Consider the following 21,648-nt stretch of genomic DNA (forward strand, 5'->3'; position numbering starts at 1 on the left):
CTGCAAGGTGTAAAAAGAGCCTTCTTGTCAGACATTCTGAAGAGAGAAGTGAAGAAACTGAGTAGGCACTCAGGGAGACTCCCTTCCACACGACGTGCGGTGAAAATCTGAGGAGAACTGTCTCTGCTATGAAGGTTCTAGAGGGTGCTGGTGGCTGATTGGTTGGAACCATTTTTTGGTTCTTTTCATATAATTATGTAGATAGGCTACTAAGTTTTAAGACCATTGGCTTTCTTTTAGCCTACTACTGTTATTTACTTAGGCACTGTTTTTGTATTTTACCGTGGGACTCCTGCCTCGGCGACGGGGAATGATTCAGGCATGAGAATCTATGAAACATACCCCAATACTGGATAACTAGCCTTTGGCTGTGCATCATGGGATACCGAGGGTCTCTGGAAGGATTCTTAACGGCACGGTATCCATTTACAAACACATAATGGCAGCCTATGGGGCTTGTATGTCCAACCCTTCATCTCTATCATGAACAAGCATTTGCAGTGCAATAGGTCTCGCATTAGGAAAGTTTGAGCTATTGGTATTGTAAATGACATTTTTTATTTATGTGTTGGTTTTGAAAATAGCGAAATTAATAGCTTTGTCATTTACAATGCCAATAGTCATAACTTTCGCAAATGTGACACCTATAGCATTTGTAATGCAATATGTGTTGTATTTACGTGACTTAGATGTATTGATATTACAAATAACAATGGCTTTAAAAAAATTTTTTAAGAATGAATACTTAAATAAAAGTTATTGTAATTTATAATGGCAATAGCTTAAACTTTTGTAAATAACTTTTCTGAAGATTATGTTCAGTGTATTTTATTGAGACGAAAATCCAAGAACAGAAGTGAAATATTAACATTTTTGTGACATTTGTAATAAAGCTTGAAACATTGAAAGAACATATTTGAACCAGTTGTTGAATGGTTGCACAGATTGATGCTGTGGTTGCGCGGAGTGATGTTGTGGTGGCGACGAGTGATGCTGTGGCGTTCAGTGATGCTGTGGTAGCGCATAGTGATGTTGTGGTGCCCCTGAGTGATGCTGTGGTGATGCGATAGATAGAGTAAGGGCGATAGATAGATCGAGGGAGGGCGATAGATAGACAGAGTGAGGGCGATCGATAGATAGATAGATAGATAGTTAGAGTGATGGCGATAGAGTGAGTGCGATAGTTGTTATGCTATGTTTTGTTTTGTTATGATATGCCATGCTTTGTTTTGTTATGCCATGCTATGTTTTGTTATGCTATGTTTTGTTGTGTTTTGTTATGCTGTTTTGTTTTGTTATGCTGTGCTTTGTTATGCTATGCTATGTTTTGTTTTGCTAATCTATGTTTTGTTATGCTATGTTTCGTTGGGTTTTGTTATGCTATGCTATGTTACGCTATGCTATGTTTTGTTATGCTATGCTATGTTTTGTTGTGTTATGCTATGCTTTATTTTGTTATGCTATGCTTTGTTATGCTATGCTGCTTTGTTATGCTATGCTATGTTGTGTTTTGTTATGCTATGCTGTTTTATGTTATGCTATGCTTTGTTATGCTGTGCTTTGTTATGCTATGCTGTTTTGTTATGCTATGTTTCGTTGTGGTGTTTTGTTATGCTGTTTTGTTATGCTATGCTATGTTTTGTAATGCTATCCTGTGCTATGTTTTGTTGTATTTTGTTATGATATGCTATGCTATGTTTTGTTTTGTTTTGCTATGCTATGCTATTCTGGTGTGTGGTTGTGTGTGGGGTTATGTGTGTGTGGGGTTATGTTTGTGTGGGGTTATGTGTGTGTGCGGTTGTGTGTGTGCGGTTGTGTGTATGTGTGTGTGCGGTTGTGTGTGTGTGCGGTTGTGTGTGTGTGGGGTTGTGTGTGTGTGTGTGCGCGGTTGTGTGTGTGGGTGCGGGTGTGTGTGTGTGGGGTTGTGTGTGTGGGTATGTGTGTGTGGGTGTGTGTGGGTATGTGTGTGGGTATGTGTGTGGGTGCGTGTGCGGGTATGTGTGTGCGGGTATGTGTGTGCGGGTATGTGTGTGCGGGTATGTGTGTGCGGGTATGTGTGTGCGGGTATGTGTGTGCGGGTATGTGTGTGCGGGTATGTGTGTGCGGGTATGTGTGTGCGGGTATGTGTGTGGAGGGTTTGTGTGTGTGGAGGGTTTGTGTGTGTGGAGGGTTTGTGTGTGTGGAGGGTTTGTGTGTGTGGAGGGTTTGTGTGTGGGGGGTTGTGTGTGTGTGTGGGGGGTTGTGTGTGTGTGTGGGGGGTTGTGTGTGGGGGGGTTGTGTGTGGGGGGGGTTGTGTGTGGGGGGGTTGTGTGTGTGGGGGGTTGTGTGTGGGGGGTTGTGTGTGGGGGGTTGTGTGTGGGGGGTTGTGTGTGGGGGAGGTTGTGTGTGTGGGGGTGTGGGGTGGTTGTGTGTGTGTGTGTGTGGGGGTGTGGGGTGGTTGTGTAGGTGCGTGGTGTGTGTGGTTGTGTGTGTGGTTGTGTGTGTGTGGTTGTGTGTGTGTGGTTGTGTGTGTGGGGTTGTGTGTGTGGGGTTGTGTGTGTGGGGTTGTGTGTGGGGGTTGTGTGTGGGGGTTGTGTGTGGGGTTGTGTGTGGGGGTTGTGTGTGGGGGTTGTGTGTGGGGGTTGTGTGTGGGGGTTGTGTGTGGGGGTTGTGTGTGGGGGTTGTGTGTGGGGGTTGTGTGTGGGGGTTGTGTGTGTGGGGTTGTGTGTGGGGGTTGTGTGTGTGGGGTTGTGTGTGTGGGGTTGTGTGTGTGGGGTTGAGCGTGTGAGTGGTTGTGTGTTTGAGTGAGTGGGGGTTGTGTGAGTGGGGGTTGTGTGTGTGTGTGTGTGTGTGTGTGGGGTTGTGTGTTTGGGGGGGTTATGTGTTTGTGGGGTTGTGTGTGGGGGGTTGTGTGTGGGGGGTTGTGTGTGGGGGGTTGTGTGTGGGGGGTTGTCTCTGTGTGTGTGGGGTTGTCTGTGTGTGGGGTTGTGTTGTGTGTGGGGGGTTGTGTGTGTGTGTGGGGAGGTTGTGTGTGTGTGGGGAGGTTGTGTGTGTGTGTGGGGAGGTTGTGTGTGTGTGTGGGGAGGTTGTGTGTGTGTGTGTGTGGGGAGGTTGTGTGTGTGTGTGGGGTTGTGTGTGTGGGGGGGTTGTGAAGGGTCGGGCCTGTGGCTCGGAGAAGGGGCTCAGTTTCCCGAGGGAGGGCTACTGCCTGCTCGGCCCAGATGTTACAGTCTGCTCGAGAGTCTCTGGCACCGTCAGAGATGGAGATAACATTCGTCCTGGGGGGTAAATACTAGGAGGGAAGGGCGGGGGGGGGAAGAGAGGGAGGAGGGAGATCACAAACAGAGTGTGACAAATTTACTACAAGCCGCACAGGACTAGATGCTTGACCGCCATTATTTAAGATGTAAATAAAAAATAAAAACAAGTCACTAAGGGCTGCATGAAGGGGAGAAACTGTTCACTGACCGGCACCCAGTTCGCTACATAAGACCACAGTGCAGCGGCCACTCGTTTCCCCTGTAAACAGGTAGGAATCACGATCTCAATGGCAGGCTGACTGGACCCACAAAAACCTATGGGTATAATCAGAAAGGAGGGGGCGAAGGGGGTGTTTTGCTTCAAAGAAAACCTTAGCATGATTGGATCCGTATGTATACCTTTTTGATTTATAAAAAAAAAATAAACAGAAACCTAACACAAGGCGTCTGTGCAGCAGACGCTATGCTGATAACAATTACACAGATGCAGTTTTGCTAAAATAAATGCTGTGCAACCTGCCAAATCAAACACGCTACCTTCTTGATTAGAAAAAAGCCGAAACATAATGCGCGGCATCCATGAAGTGGGCGCCGTGCTTATGAAATCTAAGCTACAGGGATGTTGTGTTAAAATGATATGAGAATATGGTGGACCGCTGAAATATTTTAGATAGGTATTAGGTGCGCAGGAAAACACCTTCTGAGTCCAAGAGGTGCTGCAAATCTAAGAACATGAAAGCCTTACAGCAGGTAAGGACTAATTCCTGGGCACTCTGAGATGCACGAAAGTGCGTAATGCAAGGTATCCACACTATTTGAAATAAATGTCTGTAGTCATGGTTCTTTGAAAGATTTACTTCAAAATTTTACTTTGAAATTTTGTTCATAGTAACGATATAGTTCAACTGATCAATTATCTTCCATATTACATCATATGGTGACAATGTGGTTCAAAACATTGAGTCCGATGGTGGTTATGATCATTTTAACTTCAAGTTAAAATGATCATAATAACCATCGGACTCAATGTTTTGAACCACATTGTCACCATATGATGTAATATGGAAGATAATTGATCAGTTGAACTATATCGTTACTATGAACAAAATTTCAAAGTAAAATTTTGAAGTAAATCTTATAAAAGAACCATGACTACAGACATTTATTTCAAATAGTGTGGATACCTTGCATTACGCACTTTCGTGCATCTCAGAGTGCCCAGGAATTAGTCCTTACCTGCTGTAAGGCTTTCGTGTTAAAATGATAGCCACACGGCCTCCATGCTCACTTTAGAACCATGCCTTGGGGAGAGGATGTGGTCTCACAGCTAGACTGCCGACTTTGGAGCTGAGGGGAAGTCATTAAAAAAAAAGTGGAGCGCACGCCACGATGTGATGGGAGTGCAGCTCTGAGAGTCACAATAGTGCATGTATACACAAGGACCTGTAGCGCACACTGTGTGCTCATGGTGCAAGTCCATGAAGACGTAGAAAGTGAGCCAAGGCTACAACAACACATGAAACCGGACGTAAAAACAGAAGGAAACTAAATTACTGGGATAGCCCCAGAGCAGCGAAAAGTGCCCCAACCTGAGGTGTTGTGGACAAGAGCAGAGTGAGGTGGCAGTTAGTCTCTGATATGTACAGCCTCTTTGCGTGGAGTTTAGGGCAGGTCAAACAGAGCAGTTTTGGCGAGGGGTTGGGAATGTAAGTAGTGCTCGTGTAAATAATGACGACGGAGCAGCTGCGGCGAGGGTAATGTAGCTGGTTCTGGTGTAAAACGCTCCAATACCTTTGTGTTGATTTCGTGCTTAAAAAACTCCCCCAAAAAAATTGACCAAAAAAAATTGACAGAAGTAAAATGTACTTAAAATCCGACAGGCGGAAATGCTGTCAGTCAGTGGAGGAATCACAGACGGCCTTTTGAAGGTGCCGGCGACGGAGTTTAAGTAAAGCGTTGGCTGCCTTTTCACTTTTCTAAGGTGCCGGTGGGTGAGTGTAAGTAAGTAACAAGCTCTCGGCATTGCTCTGGCGGGGGCGGGGTTGCGCATTTCTTTGAAGTCTGATGGGGTGGGAGCCTGTGAAGTGATGCAAGGCACAGACAAATGGTGGTGTGTGAGCGGTTTCCTTTCAAGTCGGATGGGGGAAGGCGGGGGAGCAAATGGCGAGCGCGCGCACGGAGCACATGCACTGTCCATAAACCGCATTGAAAAGCCCCTTGGTAAGCTTTCCTGGAGCAGCTCTCTATATCTCTCGCATAGCTCTCTATATCTCTCGCATAGCGATTGCTTACGCAATACGCTAGGCAAGACCTAAAAAGCATCTTTGTGAAGGAGAGTTTCTCTATGTGTGAAACTCAGTAAAATAGTTACATTTAACTGTTATCTGGCTATCTTTTTCACTTCAGGATGAAGTAATGGCCAGCGTAAGCCTAGTTTTATTTAGGCTGCATTATTGCTATTTTTTATTATCTCTTAAGTGTCTATGCAGGACTGCAGAAGAGGACAACTTAAGAGAATATAATATCTAATGAAGTGCTCCGTGGTCCACGCACATGGGCGGGACTATTCACATGATTATGACTATACACAGAGATCCCCCTACTACAGAAATATGGTGTAACAAACTTCCTCTCACTTCGGATTTGTAAGCTCACCTTTACTTAAGGTCCTTATCCACAGCAGGTCTGTAAGTACCCAGGAGAATTGCTTGCTCAGTTACGCCAAATTGTTATCTTTATACCCCCCATTCTCATCTGCTGTGATTCATCCAATGACCACTACAAACTTTTGACAATCACCAGTTGCTCTCCTCCCCAACTTCCAAACTTTAAGGTATTCCAATACCCAAAAAGCAACAGTGAGTTCCTCCCACACCTGATAGCCAAAAGGTGGTTTGGTTCACACTTGATCACTTGTTATAAAAAACTCAAATACAAACTCAACCAAAAACCTAAGCCTTATTGATAGCCACTTGCAAGCCATGTACACTTTCCAGTTACTAGGGAACTCCGTCCACAAATAAAGTAATATATATTACACACAGCCATTACTAGTAGTCCTCTCTCACACCTGCACATTGCCGGGCTTTCTACCCTGAGTGATACTCACCTGTAAGCCTTGTAAACTAGTGTTTTAAGCCCAATCTCATTCTGGAAGCTCTTATCCTCTTCGAGCCCAGGTAACTGCAGGAGCTCCACCAGGTTCTGTTGAAAAAGAATGTTAGATTTTGGTTGTATCTAGCTTAGGGGCATTAACTTTAACACCTTCATGTATGGTTCTGTAATCATTTCACCATTCAGCAACACTAAAGAAAAATATGTTGAGGTATCGCTAGGCCTTACTATATACAGAACAGGCAATACACCCTTTGATCCTAGTTCTCTCTCAAGGATCTCTTAATTTTATAGTGAGGATTCAAAAATTGTTTTTATAAGGACCAGTAGCTTTTCCGAAACTGTATATTAACGACGGGCTTTTAAAAATCAATCTGGTCCAATAAAATGTTTTGTTAACAATTTTACAAATAAAACCTCACACATGTATTACCAAAGTACTATGTGAAAAATCCACAAGGGAGTGGAGATCATGACCCAATTGATGCTCTGCCACTTGTGAGTCATGTCCTTACCACACTTAATGATGATAAATACCACATTATACATTTCACAAATGCATGTATAAACAGAGACTCCCACCCAGTTAACATTATCTCGAAGTGAGAGCTTGCACAAGCGGTTTTACTGACACTAATATATCAGATTAAGGTACTGTAATGTGACATTTGTACTGCACTTTCTTACTTCTTGACACAACCACAAAGCACTTTCTGGGTTTTGAGCAAGTAGATACTCAATGTGTTGTGCACAGCAGGGAGAAAGTCAGTTTAATAGCATTGTCTATGTGGGTGGTCTACTCTAGACTTGGTGCAGCACAAATGTGGCAGTGCTTAGCATGCCAAAATCCAAAATATGTATGACAAATGGAGTCATCTTTGCACATACTTATATTTTCCAATGTCGGCATAGAGTAAGAGCTATCCATGTGATTGTGTTTGGTGAGAGATGAGGCGATTAAGGCCTAGTGTGCGCAACTGAAGAAATCAACAGATATTGCTTACATAGGTCCCTGGGTGCACCCAGGCACACAGGGGCACACAGTGCTTAGATTGACATTGTTGTACACCTGTACCAAGATCATAGTAGGTCAAAAAGAATCACTTCAGGTACCCAAAGTTCCCAAGTCACAACCAAACCTTCCAGCAGACATTGTGTGGTTTCTAAATGGCAAAAACCACAGGACATATTTTTCTTCCGTTTAAAAACTTGTATTCCAGCCATCAGCTTAGATCTGTGATAGTACTTGCTGGAAACCATCCCTCCCAAGTCTGCAAGCAGGATCGGGTCACTTAAATACATAAATCACGCCCAAGGACAAGTTACACACTCTACATGTCTGAGAGTTCAGTTTCAACTTCCAACTAGATAAACCAATAACAGCAGGAACAACTGTATGACTGAAAGCAGACATGGCCTCAGGTTAGTTGTCTTGTGATCCAAGTTACCTGTAGGATGATGTCATAAAGCCGGATGAGGTCCTGCGGTCTAGTGGCACGACGATTATCATCCTCAGACTGTGGCTGCTGCAGCAGGGCTTTCTGCAAGGCCTTGGCCATGCTTTCATTGCGTTTGATGGCTGTTGAGAGCTTGATGAAGGACAGGTAGCTAGAAGGTCAGGAAAAGGCAAGTTAGATCTAAGTCAGAGGGCATCCAATCGCCATTGCGTGAAGCTCTTTATTTTCTTTTCTCATGAGAAAAGATCAGCAGAAAACCAGTGCTAATAAGACTCCATATAGGGCAGTGTTCGGTTAATCGGACACCTTCCAGATTTAGATGCCTTAACAGTAACAAAAAGCCAAATCTTATTATAAAACAAGTTCCTTGTACAAGTGGGCAAATCCAAAATCACACTTCCTGTCAAGGTCCAGGTGACTCCTGGGTGAAAGTGTGCAAAACTATTTGCATCTCACTACTCAATCTGCACTGTCTTCCCTTACCATTTGTTTTACTTTTAATAAATTGTTAAGTGCCTCAGTGCACACTTAATCCGCCACTATATCTAGAGAAAACTAAATGATCCTATATTGGAAAATGATTATATAGTTATACAGTTAGTGATCTATTTACTGTATTTACCTGTGCAGATATTGCAGATTGGTTACTCTTCCAGAATCTCCGTCAACGGGATGGTCACGTTGCTTCTGTAAATTAAACAAGCATTTGTAAAGCAAATAGGCTTGACCGTGACAAACTAGTGCGACCTTTATTTTTGTTTTATTAGGTATGTTTTTAAAGAATAAGCCTTTCAGTTGTGCTATGTATTTTATAATTATCATATTTGCGAAGGAGACCAGAAGAATAAGTCACAAGCTAACCAAGAACTGAAATTTCAGACAGTTACAATGTCTCTAACACTTTATACCCGAACATTTTAAAAGGAAATTGAAAATAAATCACTGTCTAACCAGTGTATACCAAAGTACAGGCAAAATAGCTGTTATTTAAAATGAATACAAAAAGTGTAAACTCTGAATCAGCTTTGGGTGGATATGAACAGTGTGCATAGGCTTTGTGCAGTCACTCAAGGTGAAGAAAGCCAGATAAAGAAGGCAGACCCACTGCACCATTCTGCATGCTGTGGTGGGGAGAAATAAAATGTTGGAGAATTTAACAGCTGAAGGTCGGTGACTAAAACTCCCTCTTTCTATTAATATTATGTATCATTTTTTCCAAAGGGAACTACAATAGTCAGGTGAGACAACTAAAGGCCAGACCTAAAAAGCAAGAGTGCGATTGAAGGGTACTTTAATATTTTTCCCTCAGTGAAGGCTGGGTGTGGCTTGGTACTTTCCAAGAATGTAGAGGGGTACACTGGCCATTGGAAACCATGAAATTATGGGCTGTGCAATATCTCAAATGACATTGGATTGCTGATGTATTCTGTGCACTTACTGCACAGTAGTATCATAGAAGCAATAGTTTATAGGCTATATATACTGTAGGACTCTTGAATACTAGTATTTACAGCATCTCTCACTAGTTCTGACTGAATCTTCAGCACAGAGAGGTTGAGGTAGACCATGTGGATGTTAAAGCTGCACATATTCAAGGTACTTTTCTCACCCAGCAGTATGGGAGCACTGTCAATTGCTTTTGCAAAATTCAGGCAACTTAGTGGTTCACCACAGAATTTTGAGAAGGAGGAATACGATATGTTCAGTAGCTTCAGATGGATATTTAAATAATAAATCTCTCTTTAAAACTTACCTGCTCTAATTTTATCTCCTCGCGGACCGCCTGGATTGTGTCCCGACACTCACTGAGCAAAGTCTCAAAAAGACGCTCCTTTGTCTCCTCATTCTCTGCCTAAACCAACAACAAATTACAAAGTTACCATGGTGCCAATAAATCATCACTCATAGAATCTGGCAGTCTATATGATCCACTTAGGGCACAACGCTGCATTCTTGGCCTTAGACTTAGGCATTCACCGAATTTGTAACGCCTGAAGCACACAAAGATATCCCTTTCCCTGGAATCTCTAAATTCAGCTAATCCTAAAGTCCTGTAATTAGGCAAATCCATTGTATGAACCACATTAGGTACATGTTGCTGATATTACTCTGCCAAAACGACATGCAGGCAGTGATGTGAAAAGGCAGAGCACCAGGTCAGCGTAGTTCTATGGGTAGAGGTTTTTGACTCGGGTTGAGAGAGGGCAGTGGTGCTGTGCATGGATAAAGTATCTGTTATGAAGGGCAACAAACAAGTCACTGCACATCACAAGAAGAGACAAGTAAGTTAGTCTATCCACCATCTCTCACAAGCAATAGTGCCTTCCATAAGTGAGGCCCTTCTTGCAAACTAATATATTAACAGTGATATAGGAGTATAGTTCCATGCTTGTTTATGTCCATATCTAGGCGTAAAATAAATTTGCATCTGCATGCATGTATCGATAAGGTTATGTACGTACATATATAAATATATAAGCAAATCTATGTAAAGCTTTACATATTCTTGTTTCACTCTATCATGTTTTGTCCCAACCCATTCTAGGTACTTAATGGTTTTGGGCTTCCGCCCAGCTTAACTAGCCATTTCACCACTGTGTGTATTGGCACCCAATACTGTCAAACTGTTCAAGAACAAGCAACGTCTGTTACAGATGCTGTTTTCTCTTTCCCTAGTGTTATAGCCCACATCTACACCTTTCCAGCAACACACAACAAGATTAGGTAATCTCAAAGATGTAGTTACTGATGCTCCCCAGCTCCTTATCGCTCATTACCGCCACAATCAGGGCTGAGTCCCCTACATACTCGCAGTCTTTTAGTGACTACATCAGCAAAGAATGATATAGATCAGCTGCTGCCTTCAGTGTGACATAGTCAAAGCTCCACCAGAGACCCCACTGCCCATGCAACTACCCAATCCAGCTGAAATCTCTCTTTTCTTTCATGTCCCATTCATCTGGTCTCTCTTATTGTGAAAATGCACTTCCTTCCGATACCCTTGTGGGACAAGCAGAACACTTCTGCACTCCCTCTGGACACATCAATACCCCTACCTAGTTTATCTACACATACCCTCTTTCCTACCTTAAACTGTGGCAGCAGATCATACCCCTCCCCCTATCATGCACAATGTTGTGATCCCTACCCCAAACCAGTCAAATAGTAATCTTCGCTGGCTCTCTGGCCCAAGCTAGACCATGAAGACTTCCAAAATCTTTTGACTACATAACATCACTCCTCTCAACCACTTCCCTTGCCACTCACTCCATCATCCCTTTCTTTTATCAATGCCCTCAACCATATGCTTTTTATGCCATCTTTTCCTTCTTGCCTGGCAGCTGCCCGTCTCAGTGTCTTCCCTCCATCTCTGATGAACAACGATCTAGCTAATAAATTTCATCAATCTGGCCCTTGCCATCTCATAAACCACACCATGAAACACTGACAGTGTGGACTAACCTGTTCCCAAAAGCAGGCAGAAATGTTACCGCTGTCCCTTCATCCAGCCACATTTCACAACCTCTGGCTACCTTCCTAACCCTGTCTCCTGCCCCTCTCCTCTCCTTAATGTTTACCCAATTTTCCATACCTTGCCTTCCGGGGCATTTGTAACAATAATGTGCTTGTGCTTGAGATTTATGTATGCAGTTTAACTTGCTATTGATTATTCTGATTTCATCTAAAACCCCTCTGAAGGAAACAATTTCAACAATTAGTACTATGAACACAAATGCTCTGAAATTCTATTTTTGTTCCTTTGCTTCAGGACAGATATGGTTCAGATCCCACGAGTCTCAGCAATCAATTTCATTGGCACACTTAGGTTAACATAAATCAATGAATAACGTGAATATTGTTTTCTTTGATGTTATCTTATTTTCAGATTAGATCAGAAACTAATTCCAGACTGCCCTGTTTCGATGTGGGAGCTAAGCCTGTATAATGTGTAGATAAAAGCAATTAGACTCAAACTGTCAAACCCCGGGATTCAGCCAACACAGGTTTTGCTCTGGAGTAATGCGGACAACAAGAGATTACTCAAGGCTTTACAAATATACTGCCAACATCCTCAAAACAGGTGTATCTTTTATACTTAATTAGCTTATCTTCTAAAGGGTCCCATCTACTAGTGCTTAAGTTAATTGTGAACAGGCTCATATTTTTATGGTGCACTTCATTCCTCTTTCGTATATGGTTTACAATGTGAACATTATAACTTGGTCTGAAGTGGTACCATCTGCTTGATTGGGACTCCCATTCAGAATATATCAACTGAAATGATGGGGCCTTCAACTGAATCAAAATACTTTTAGATCCTACATTGGTGAAAGCTGTCTAGAAGGTGTGATCTTTTAACCCTTCATATTATAAACAAAGCAATGTGTTATCAGCTCAGCCGTAGGGATCCAAAACTTCTAAGTGTGCCTGTAATGACCCATATAGCAATCCCTGTTTTGTTTCCCACAACAGTGGTGCATAAGTCATTTAAAGCTCTCCTTAGAACACTCCTGTGGTACAGAGCTTAGTTGTTTTCTGTCAAAAAAACCTGTGGCAGTAAGTTTACATACACAAAGTTTTCAGACATTGAGCCATAAGTACAGTGAAATGGGTTCTGGATGAAATACTGCTCATTGTCAGAAAACCTGGCTTCCGGACTCTATAATGGCCATAGCCGTTGGATCACGAGAGGTCTTGAATGTTAGCAGGTGGCAAAGAGTTACCTACTTATTCTTAGAAACTGGCACTTTTGACAGATAGTTGGGAATACATCATAGCAGGACCCGAAAAAGCATCTCTCACAAAGGGATCCCAAGCGCTAGCTCAGTCCCCCAACTGTGCCTCACAAACTAACTTCTGGGCACACATGCTTTTTCTGTCATGTATGGGTGTAGCAGGCATATGCTTCACAACGGAATGGCTAGGTATCTTCTGCTTGGAGGAAAATAAAAAATAACTTACTGTCCTTCTTGCCCCCTCTGTTTCACATTTGGTTAGGGAATTATTTCACAGCTTGCTAGAAAGTTCTGCAGAAGTTAATGACCAAAAGCAACATCCAGTGAGTAATGCATACAAAAAATCAGGAAAGCCATTGATGCTTTGTTAGCTCCAGTGGGATATGTGTGAAAGGTAAAATAACCTCTTTTTAAGTAATATGCCTTTAATATGAACATAATTATCTACCTTGCAATAGTAGCCTGTAGGGCAGTGGTGAACACCATTTGTAATAAACAACTGGTGTTGGCACAGGAGTTGCCTTGCCTGGTGTACAATCGTGTTCACCTGCAGCGGGTGCCTGACTGCATGTATCTGATATCCTGGTTTTTCATTATGGCCCTAGCCTCACACAATTTTCAAGTGTGTGCAGAGACATAGGTCTGTCCCTTGATATGAGTGGTCCTGGACATGTCCTGAGACCTGGAGGGGCATAACAGGTGTGGCCTCATTGCACTGACAGCATACTAGCAGCCCTGTTCAGAATTTAAGTACACAAACTGTTAGTTGCAACATACCGGTCATCCAATTGTGATCAGCCCTTTTGATCTGCGTCACTGGAGCGGAGGCTTTCATGTAAAGGACTGTTTCTAGGTACTAAACCCGAGCCTAGTGCTAAAACCATAAGTGTATGTTGTACGTATTTGTGTACTTGACCTGCATTATACATGCATTGCACGTATGAATGAACAAGAGATGTTATGTCCCTCTCAGTTTAACTTACCTTCCACCATTATGCTGCTGAGGGCTGGCCTCTTAGGTCAGCAATCGGGCGGTCTGAGTTAGGCAGCCTATCTAAGTAATTGCAATTGAAAGTGGCTGCCCTCCTTTTTCTTCTCTGTACTTACTAAATACTACGTTTTTTCAGATGTTTGCCTGCACAGTGTTTCTACTTCTTAACAGGAGGAGTGTGGGATTAATTTTGGGACACCTCTTGCCTGGTCTTGTGCACAAGATAAAGGGGAGGTTCTTTTCCTAGACGGTGCTGACATTCCTGAAGCTGAATGGAGGAGACCTAGAGACTAAAGTGGGGAGAGAGGAGACAAGGCTCTTTTAGAAATTAGATTAGACCTTTGACAGAGAAGAGCTGCTGAATAGTCTACTTAAGCAAGGCCAGTCTTTTGTCTTTACCCTGGTGACAGCCGGATGCAGAAAGCCTGTGCGCCTCATTTTTTATTTTTGTAGATAGCGCGAACTAGACCCAAACCGAATCAGGTATCAGAGCGCTTTACATAGCACAAGACAAGTTATGTTTTTTTACATGAGGACACAATTTCCTTTTTTAGGCACGGGGAGATTAAGTGATTTGCCCGAATCACAGGAGGTTTTTGGTATCGTTACCGAGACTCGAACCCAGATCCCCAGGTCCGAGGTCGAGCGCCTTCGCCGTTAGGCCAACTCCTCTCCCCTAATGTGTGGGTCCTCCAGGCCCGTCAGGAGCATCACTCTACAAAAAAGCTGTTTCTTGAGAGCAGCATGGAGACAACCCCAAACCGGTTCCTAATGTGCAGACACTGGATTCACATTTTCTTTCTGCATTTTCTGTAAAAACGTAAGACCCACTTATTATTCCAGGGGCATGTCCCCTCTGACCAAAGACAGAAATGCTCCACAGAGTATTCAGAGGACTGCTGTGTATCGTCTGAGTGCATCTCCTGCTGTTCACCAGACCTGAAGAGTCTAAAGTACCTAAAAGCTAGTCGGTCTGCTGAGATAGGGAAGGAGCCCATCAACCCTGCAGAAGGAGTGAACCCTGCAGAAGGAGTGACTGTCTAGGAGGAGCCAGATGCAGCAGGACGCCAATGCTGGTGAGATTTGCCATTAGAGGACAATGGAGGAGAGCAATATGTGCAACTTGGGTGTTGTCGGGTATCAGACTCCTATCACGGGCTTCAAGTGGGATCCGTGGAAGCGCTGCATGGCCTCAGATGTTGTGGCCAGAATGAAAACAGGGCTTGATCTGCTCTGTGACCAGAGAAAAGCTTGGCCCAGCCCAAGTCATCTTGAAGTGGGGCCTGTGCATGGATAAATCAAAAGAGGCTATTGTGGCGATGCCGCAAACACACAACACTTGCCAACCCGTAACAAGGTTGAGAGGGCATCTGCCACAGACTGTCACTTCTGCTAGCAAGGTTGCAACCTGCCAGCAGCAACCTAGCAAAATGCGACTTACTGCAGCACAATGGTCTTAAGCCCATGAGGAGCTTTGCTAGAGTGGAGGTTCACATGTCCTCCCAGTAGCAGGAGAGGGCCTGCTCAGAGATGAAGATGGGAAGCTACCAAAGAAACTGTGGACTGAACAACGAAAGCTCACTTAATGACAGCAAACCTGAACTAGGAGAACCTAAGTGCATTTGGACTATAAAAAGGGTAATTCGACTCAAGGCCTAAACATGCTATAACTTTATTCCCGAGGGCTATGATGTGGCACCCAGTGGAAAGTAGCAGGTAGAGGAACAACCACCCCAGTGCCCCAGACACTAAATTACAGCCTGCCAATATAATGTGTGTAGTATTTAGTTCTCGTGAGCATTAAATAACTTTTCCCCTTTGCACTGCGTTGGACAAAGAATTATTGTGCTGCTCTTTGATGGCAAAGTCTTGCCCTTGAGCACACCCTACACCACATTCCTGAGAAGTCCGAGACTGTTACCACAGAGTCATATGCTGAAGAAGGTTGTATCTGGCCCAGTTTTAGATCCACTGTATGATAGACTCTGGGACAATGACCTCGACCTTTACTGTTGAGTCCCAGTAGCCCCTTCTTGCTCTTTATCCCCTCGAATGGGATCGGATTGATGCTTATGAAACGTGGTAGTTTTTTCCCTTCCTAAATTAACTCAAGGGCCACAGAAACACCTGGGGTGTTCTCTGTTGAGAAAGTATCCACTGCAGGATGTTTTCTGCTGAGGAAACATCAAATCCTGATTGAAAGGAGGAGGAAAATGATTTCCTTGTTAAAATTAAATTCGTTCAAAATCATACAAATCAAAGAGGGGGCTGTTCCAAGAAACATGGATTCAACCAGTAGTGTAAGTAGGATGGAAGCTATCACCTTTGAACGTTCCAAACTATAACAAATAAAAGAGCTCCCTTTTTCAAAAACTAGGAGATTAAGCACAAGACCTCGATTCCAAAATCAGAGCATCAGGATTGCGCCAAGAAAAAACTCTAATGTAAATGCTGATTATAGGATTTAAGACATTTATTTTATAAATAGGTCTCTAGCTATAGTTGATCCCCAGATCATCATGGCCTGACACTAACTTAATGATGCCTGAGAGGGTACAGGTGTGGAGTCCTACAGACTTCCATACATTCTCTCACCACCAATACAGGATAAATAAATTCCCTTTCACGGAGGCTCATCACCGAAAATGTGGGTTCTTTCATTGACTTAGGTACAGCAAGTGTTTGCATTATTTCACATTGTAATACAGATGGTATGAAATATCCCCATATGAACTAGGGCGGTCTTAAATCTTTCAGTGGGAGAACGCTCCAACACGTCTTGAGAACCAAAGGGAAAATTTGGCTGGTTGACAAGAGAAGCGAAGGGCCGCTGCTCCTGATGACAGCTTTCTGCAGTGGTTCTACCAGTAATGCAAGGAGTGTTGCAATGAGTCAGGTCGATACTGGAACTGTTCAGCACAGCGAGCCTCAGCGTGCACCGCCCAAAAGTTGAACAAAATCACATTTGAACCACACATTTAATCAACTAGGTGATGTGTGTAAGCAACACCCAAAAACCGATGCATTTTTACCAGGAATACAGCAAAGAATAACAAATGGTGCATAAGGACAATTTTAATTTGGGTCGATACATTTAGTAAAAGGTGGTCCGGAGCATGCGGTGAAACTTCAACTGACACTATTAACAATGAATAGCTTTGAATACTAAAATGTTGCCAAACTTAGGGGGTCATTATGATTGCGGAATTCCCGCATCCTCCGGGCCGGCGGAAGCCACCGCCGGCCCGGAGGATGCGGGAAAACCGCAGCGGAGCCTCCACAGACCCACCGCCCAATTAGGATGGCTGGTGGGTCTGATAATCTGTCCGCAGCTTTTCCGCCGGGGTCGGAAGGCGACCGCGGCGGAAAAGCACTAACATGTCTGGCGGTGTCTATCAGACACCGCCAGGCATATTAGGATGTCTGCAATTCTATGCTTTTCCACGGCGGCTTTTCCGCCGTGAAAAAGCATACGGACCTTCACTTCGGGGGCCCGTTGCGGGCCCCCTGGGTGAAGGGGTGGTGGGGGGTGCACATGGGGGGTACCTATGGTACCCCCCTGCATTTGCGTGCACAATGCAGCAGGCACCGCGCGGTGCCTGCCGCTTTGTGCACGCAAATGCTGTGCATGCATTTTTTACATTGGGGCGGGTGCAGCTTGAAGCTGCACCCGCCGCAATGTTAGAGATAGAGGATGTGACCGCCACCCTGGCGGTCACATCCTAATCAGATCGGAGGGAACGCCGCAGCCCATGCGGACGTTCCCTCCTCCTCAGGGGTCCTCAGGGGTCGCGGACGGACTCAAGTCCGTCCGCGATCCTAATCGACCCCTAAGTGTTTTCATGACGAATGAGGCAGCAGCACTTGTACAAAAAAATTAAAGTAAGCTGGCAGACAGATAGCACACCCTTAAAATGAGGAGAAACAAACTGCACCATGCCTCTAGACAATCTAACAAAATGTATATCACAGAAAACACTGATTTGGCATTTGACTGGCAGTTTATTTAAAAGCTTGCAAGGAATTACGATCTTATATACTACTGCCCTGCCCACCTGTTTAATTGCACAGTAAATGATTATTGTTCCATGGAAACTCTTTTAATCAAATATACATCACATTTAATATTTCATTAATTGTGCATTACCGATTCCACATTCTCTCATTAATTCCTATACGACACCACACATCACCCCCTCACAAACACAACACCCTCTAAATAACCTATATAATTCAGTCCACAACCAAATTACTCCCACTCTACAACTCAAACACCCCATACTACTAAAAAGAGTAGTTGACCAAATTAAAAGAAAATCTTTCATCTACCTGAATTACTGCGTTTAAAACATTCCCTAACACACCAGGAGTCACTACATCTGCTTGATCTCGGACCAGACCATTAGCAACTACACTGATCTTCTCCTCCACATCCCAAAACGTTATCACTCACTGCTTTCTTTCCTTTTGTACGGTACCAACATTATCATCACCAATGTACTCTAATTCAAATTCCTTCCATTCCCCAGTCTATATGCCACCTTTAATACCTGCACTGCTGTCTGTGGATCTGCCCAACAAGCAGACTGAATACACATCAAACAATGTTTCTTAACTCTCACAGTTGGCATCTGAAGCGCAGGGACAACTCTTCTCCTACTCATGTATTGCCTCAACTTCTGATAAACGTTCTCTTTTTTTCACAATACCTTAAAAGGTGACTTCCCCATGGCCGTACACAGGGTGACCGTATAGGATGATAGCATAGCCCATAATATCCTCCTCCATCAAATCCTGAACTTTATGGATATATATACACATACACACACACCACTCCTAACATTCAGATAACAATCACATATCATCCATTCCAGAACCCAATTTCAAATTCAAAGAACCCCTATTTAAGACAATCACATTCCACCGAAATCCATTCCTCATAGTTCCCAGGGAAGCAGGTGTATAGGTTCATGATCTCAGTTACGTTCCAATGTTGTAAACTAGATTTACAAGCACATAACATTTAATTCTCCATCTTGGATCTTCACAGATATTCACTAAAAAAATGAAAAGAGGCAGGGTATCAACCCTGCTTGGTCAGGTGTATTAGTGTGGGCATAAGAAGGAGAAGTCTGGAGGGTAAGATCCTTTTGAAGATCTTGTGGTCGAGATTTAGCATCAACTGCAGTCATCAGACAGTTTTTCTAGTTTTAATAGTGGCACTAATAGTGCCTACCAAGTGGAAGCTGGCTTGTGACCTGTGGTCCTAGCCTCTTTATAGACTTCCACTAGTTTGAGGGCTAGCTCATTAACATACTCCTCATAAACCTCAACCGGAAGTCCATTCGTCCCCAGCGTCTAGGAGCTAATCCTTTTTATTGCCGCTCCTTTCTCTTGGACACCAATATCCACACCCAGTTCCTCAGCCTCTCCCTGTGTAAGGAACAGAAGGGTCAATGGCCTGAGGAAGGTGTCCAATGTCTCCGCATCATGGTGTATGACACTCATGAAAAGCCCAGAGAAATACTGTAAGAAGTAGCCATTTATCTCCACCTGCCTATATAAGCGAGCGCCTCTCTCAGTAGTAAGCTCCACTATAACTATGCAATGCATAATAGCAAGCAAGGCCAGTAGGGATCCAGTTTTATTGTGTTCAGCATAAGCTGAACAGTGGATCCTAAGCGGCCCACTACCTTCTCTTTAGCGTCTAGTAGGGTTTGTTGTAATTCAGGGTATCCTGGCCTGCGCTTCTCAACCCCTCTCAGCTCCTGTTCTGCCTCCACTACGTCCCGCAGCAGTGTGCCCTTAAAGCCTACTGATTCTGCTATGTACCGTCCTCTGATTATCGCTTTGAAGGCATCCCTCTCCACCAGGGGAGAAGCAGACCCCCCCATTATCTTTGAAATATCGTCTGATGTGCTTCCCGATCACCTCTTGGAACAGTGGGTCCTCTAGCGATTCTGGTTTCAATCGCCATGTGGGAATTCTCGGTGTGGGGCATTCCCATCCCAATTGTAATATCACTGGGTTATGAGCCGAGATTGTGCAGGCCAAGTATTCCACTCCGTGGATCAGGCCGTGGATGTCTGGGGTACGGACAAATGTATCAAGTTCTGCAAGTGGGAGAAGGAGGAGTAATCTCTCGACAGTGGGTGCAATCGGCGCCATGTGTCCATTAGCCCCCTTGGGCCTGCAAATCCGTAAAGATCCTGTATGTCGTAAATACTGAGGAGTCCCTCAGCTGGGGATGGGAATGATTTATCTGGGGATCCGCTACAGAATTAAAGTCTCCACCTATGATGACAGACTGGACCAAGTAGGGGGCCAACACACTCGACTGAGTCGCCAAGAAGGCTCCTCGATCCACATTTGGAGCATATATGTTAACTAGTGCAATGTCATGTCTTGTCCGGCGCCTTGTCACAACCACATATTGACCTTTCAGGTCTAGCAGGACACCTGTGTGTTGGAACGGGACCCCGACCTGATCCAGGTTAGTGCGCCCCGGCATAGGCCAAATACGTAGTGTAGTAAGCGTCCCCCGCCACCTTCAGTGAAGTGCTGACCCTTCATTAGCCATGAGATGTCTCTCCAGTAATAAAGTGATTGGATTCCCCGTATATTCAAATAGGAAAACACCTTATAGCATTGTGTCATGGTGTGCATCCCTTTAATTTTCCACAGGAGTAATTTATAGGTCATAGGCGTAGTCCTAGTTTGTGGTGATTATACCCCCCCCCCCCCCGCATAGCCCAACTTTGTGACAATTTCCCCCGAGTGCCCTATGCAGGTGTAAGAGTGAAAGGATATCAACTCATATTTTGCCATTTAAACAACAATCACCCCAACTCCCATTCCACAGGACAAGCAGGTAACGTTCCCCCATCCAAATCAACAGAGTGTTTGCAGGAGGACCCATGTGCTATTCTAATGTGGGGTTTGTGGTTGTAACTCACTCTGACCCAAGTCCCCCTACTGCCAGTGGCAGACATCAGCGTGTGTGTCTCAGGGAAAGCTTACTTAGTTCATGTTCCCACCCGACATCTCAATCATACATCGGCAACATCAGCACTATTCAGACTACTTAGGTCATATGATATCATTTGATGCCCCAGGTGTCATCGTGGGGAGTTCAATGCTCGACTCCCCAGAGGATCTAGATCTGCAACGCCACTACAGCCATCACTCTTTGGCGTTTTTGCTGCACCTCTGCCTCAGAGGGGACAGCCATGCTATGGTGTGTAGTGCTACATAATATTACAACCGGCACATGCAGTGAGGGGCTGGGGAGGGAGTTGATGTTGCCGCACCGAAACAGCAGGTGATAACGGGGAGGCCACTCCCCCTAAAACTCATGCCCCCCTCCCTTGCCCCCCCCACCCACTTAGCCACGCCACTGTGTATTGCGCTTATATGCACTGGTAGGTGTAGTGTTTTGTTACATGTGACTAATTGGCTAAAACATGACAGACATCCATGCGTGAGCGCCAGTCAAAAGTTAAATAAATGTGGAAATATACCATTTTGCGACTCCATTTATACTCAAAACAAAACATGAATATGGATAAATACCAATAGGATGGGCCAAAAATAAATATGAATAAATACAGACCAAAATGTTAAAAATAAAATAAAAAATACCATAAAACCGGGAGCCCTAATTATGAGGTCCCCCTTCTTCCATGCTTGGTTAAGTATGTGGTCACTGTTCTTATAATAGATCAACCTAGCTACTACAGGACACGGAGGGCCCACTAGGATCGGAGGGCGTGCTGCAACTACGCGCCCTCTCCGGAGCAAAGAAAGAGGCGTGGCCTTCTATTGTAACCATCTCACAGAGCCAGCATTAACTAAATATTGTTACGTTGCAATCTATTTTCAGCTCTCGTTTCTAGCGTCTGGATTTTTGCCTTCATAGTGGATAGTCTTTCAGTCATACCGGTCAACGCTGGGGACATTTCGCTCAGGTCCTCCTAAGCTGTGGTGACTGGTTTTGCCCAATGGTGGTAGTCATCGTGCAGAATCCCCATATCACTCACCAGAGTATCGATTTTACCTTCAAGTACCTCTCAAGAGGTTGTTATTGCCTGCAGGATGTCTTGAAGGCCGGG

The 21,648-nt window shown here is 44.2% G+C and overlaps 1 protein-coding gene across 1 annotated transcript in view; it reads right to left on the reverse strand.

Annotated features, from left to right (window-relative positions):
* SRP68 (signal recognition particle 68) overlaps nucleotides 1–21,648 on the reverse strand; it is a 344,507-nt gene that overhangs the window by 106,830 nt on the left and 216,029 nt on the right. The window contains exons 9-12 of the mRNA XM_078654565.1: nucleotides 9,564–9,662; nucleotides 8,433–8,497; nucleotides 7,802–7,961; nucleotides 6,349–6,443 (exon numbers count right to left, since the gene is read on the reverse strand). Of these exons, the coding sequence (XP_078510691.1) occupies nucleotides 6,349–6,443; nucleotides 7,802–7,961; nucleotides 8,433–8,497; nucleotides 9,564–9,662 (419 nt within the window). The remainder of the gene's footprint in view (nucleotides 1–6,348; nucleotides 6,444–7,801; nucleotides 7,962–8,432; nucleotides 8,498–9,563; nucleotides 9,663–21,648) is intronic.

Source organism: Lissotriton helveticus, chromosome 7, assembly GCF_964261635.1.
Source record: "Lissotriton helveticus chromosome 7, aLisHel1.1, whole genome shotgun sequence".
In the NCBI taxonomy this organism is placed as follows: Eukaryota; Metazoa; Chordata; class Amphibia; order Caudata; family Salamandridae; genus Lissotriton; species Lissotriton helveticus.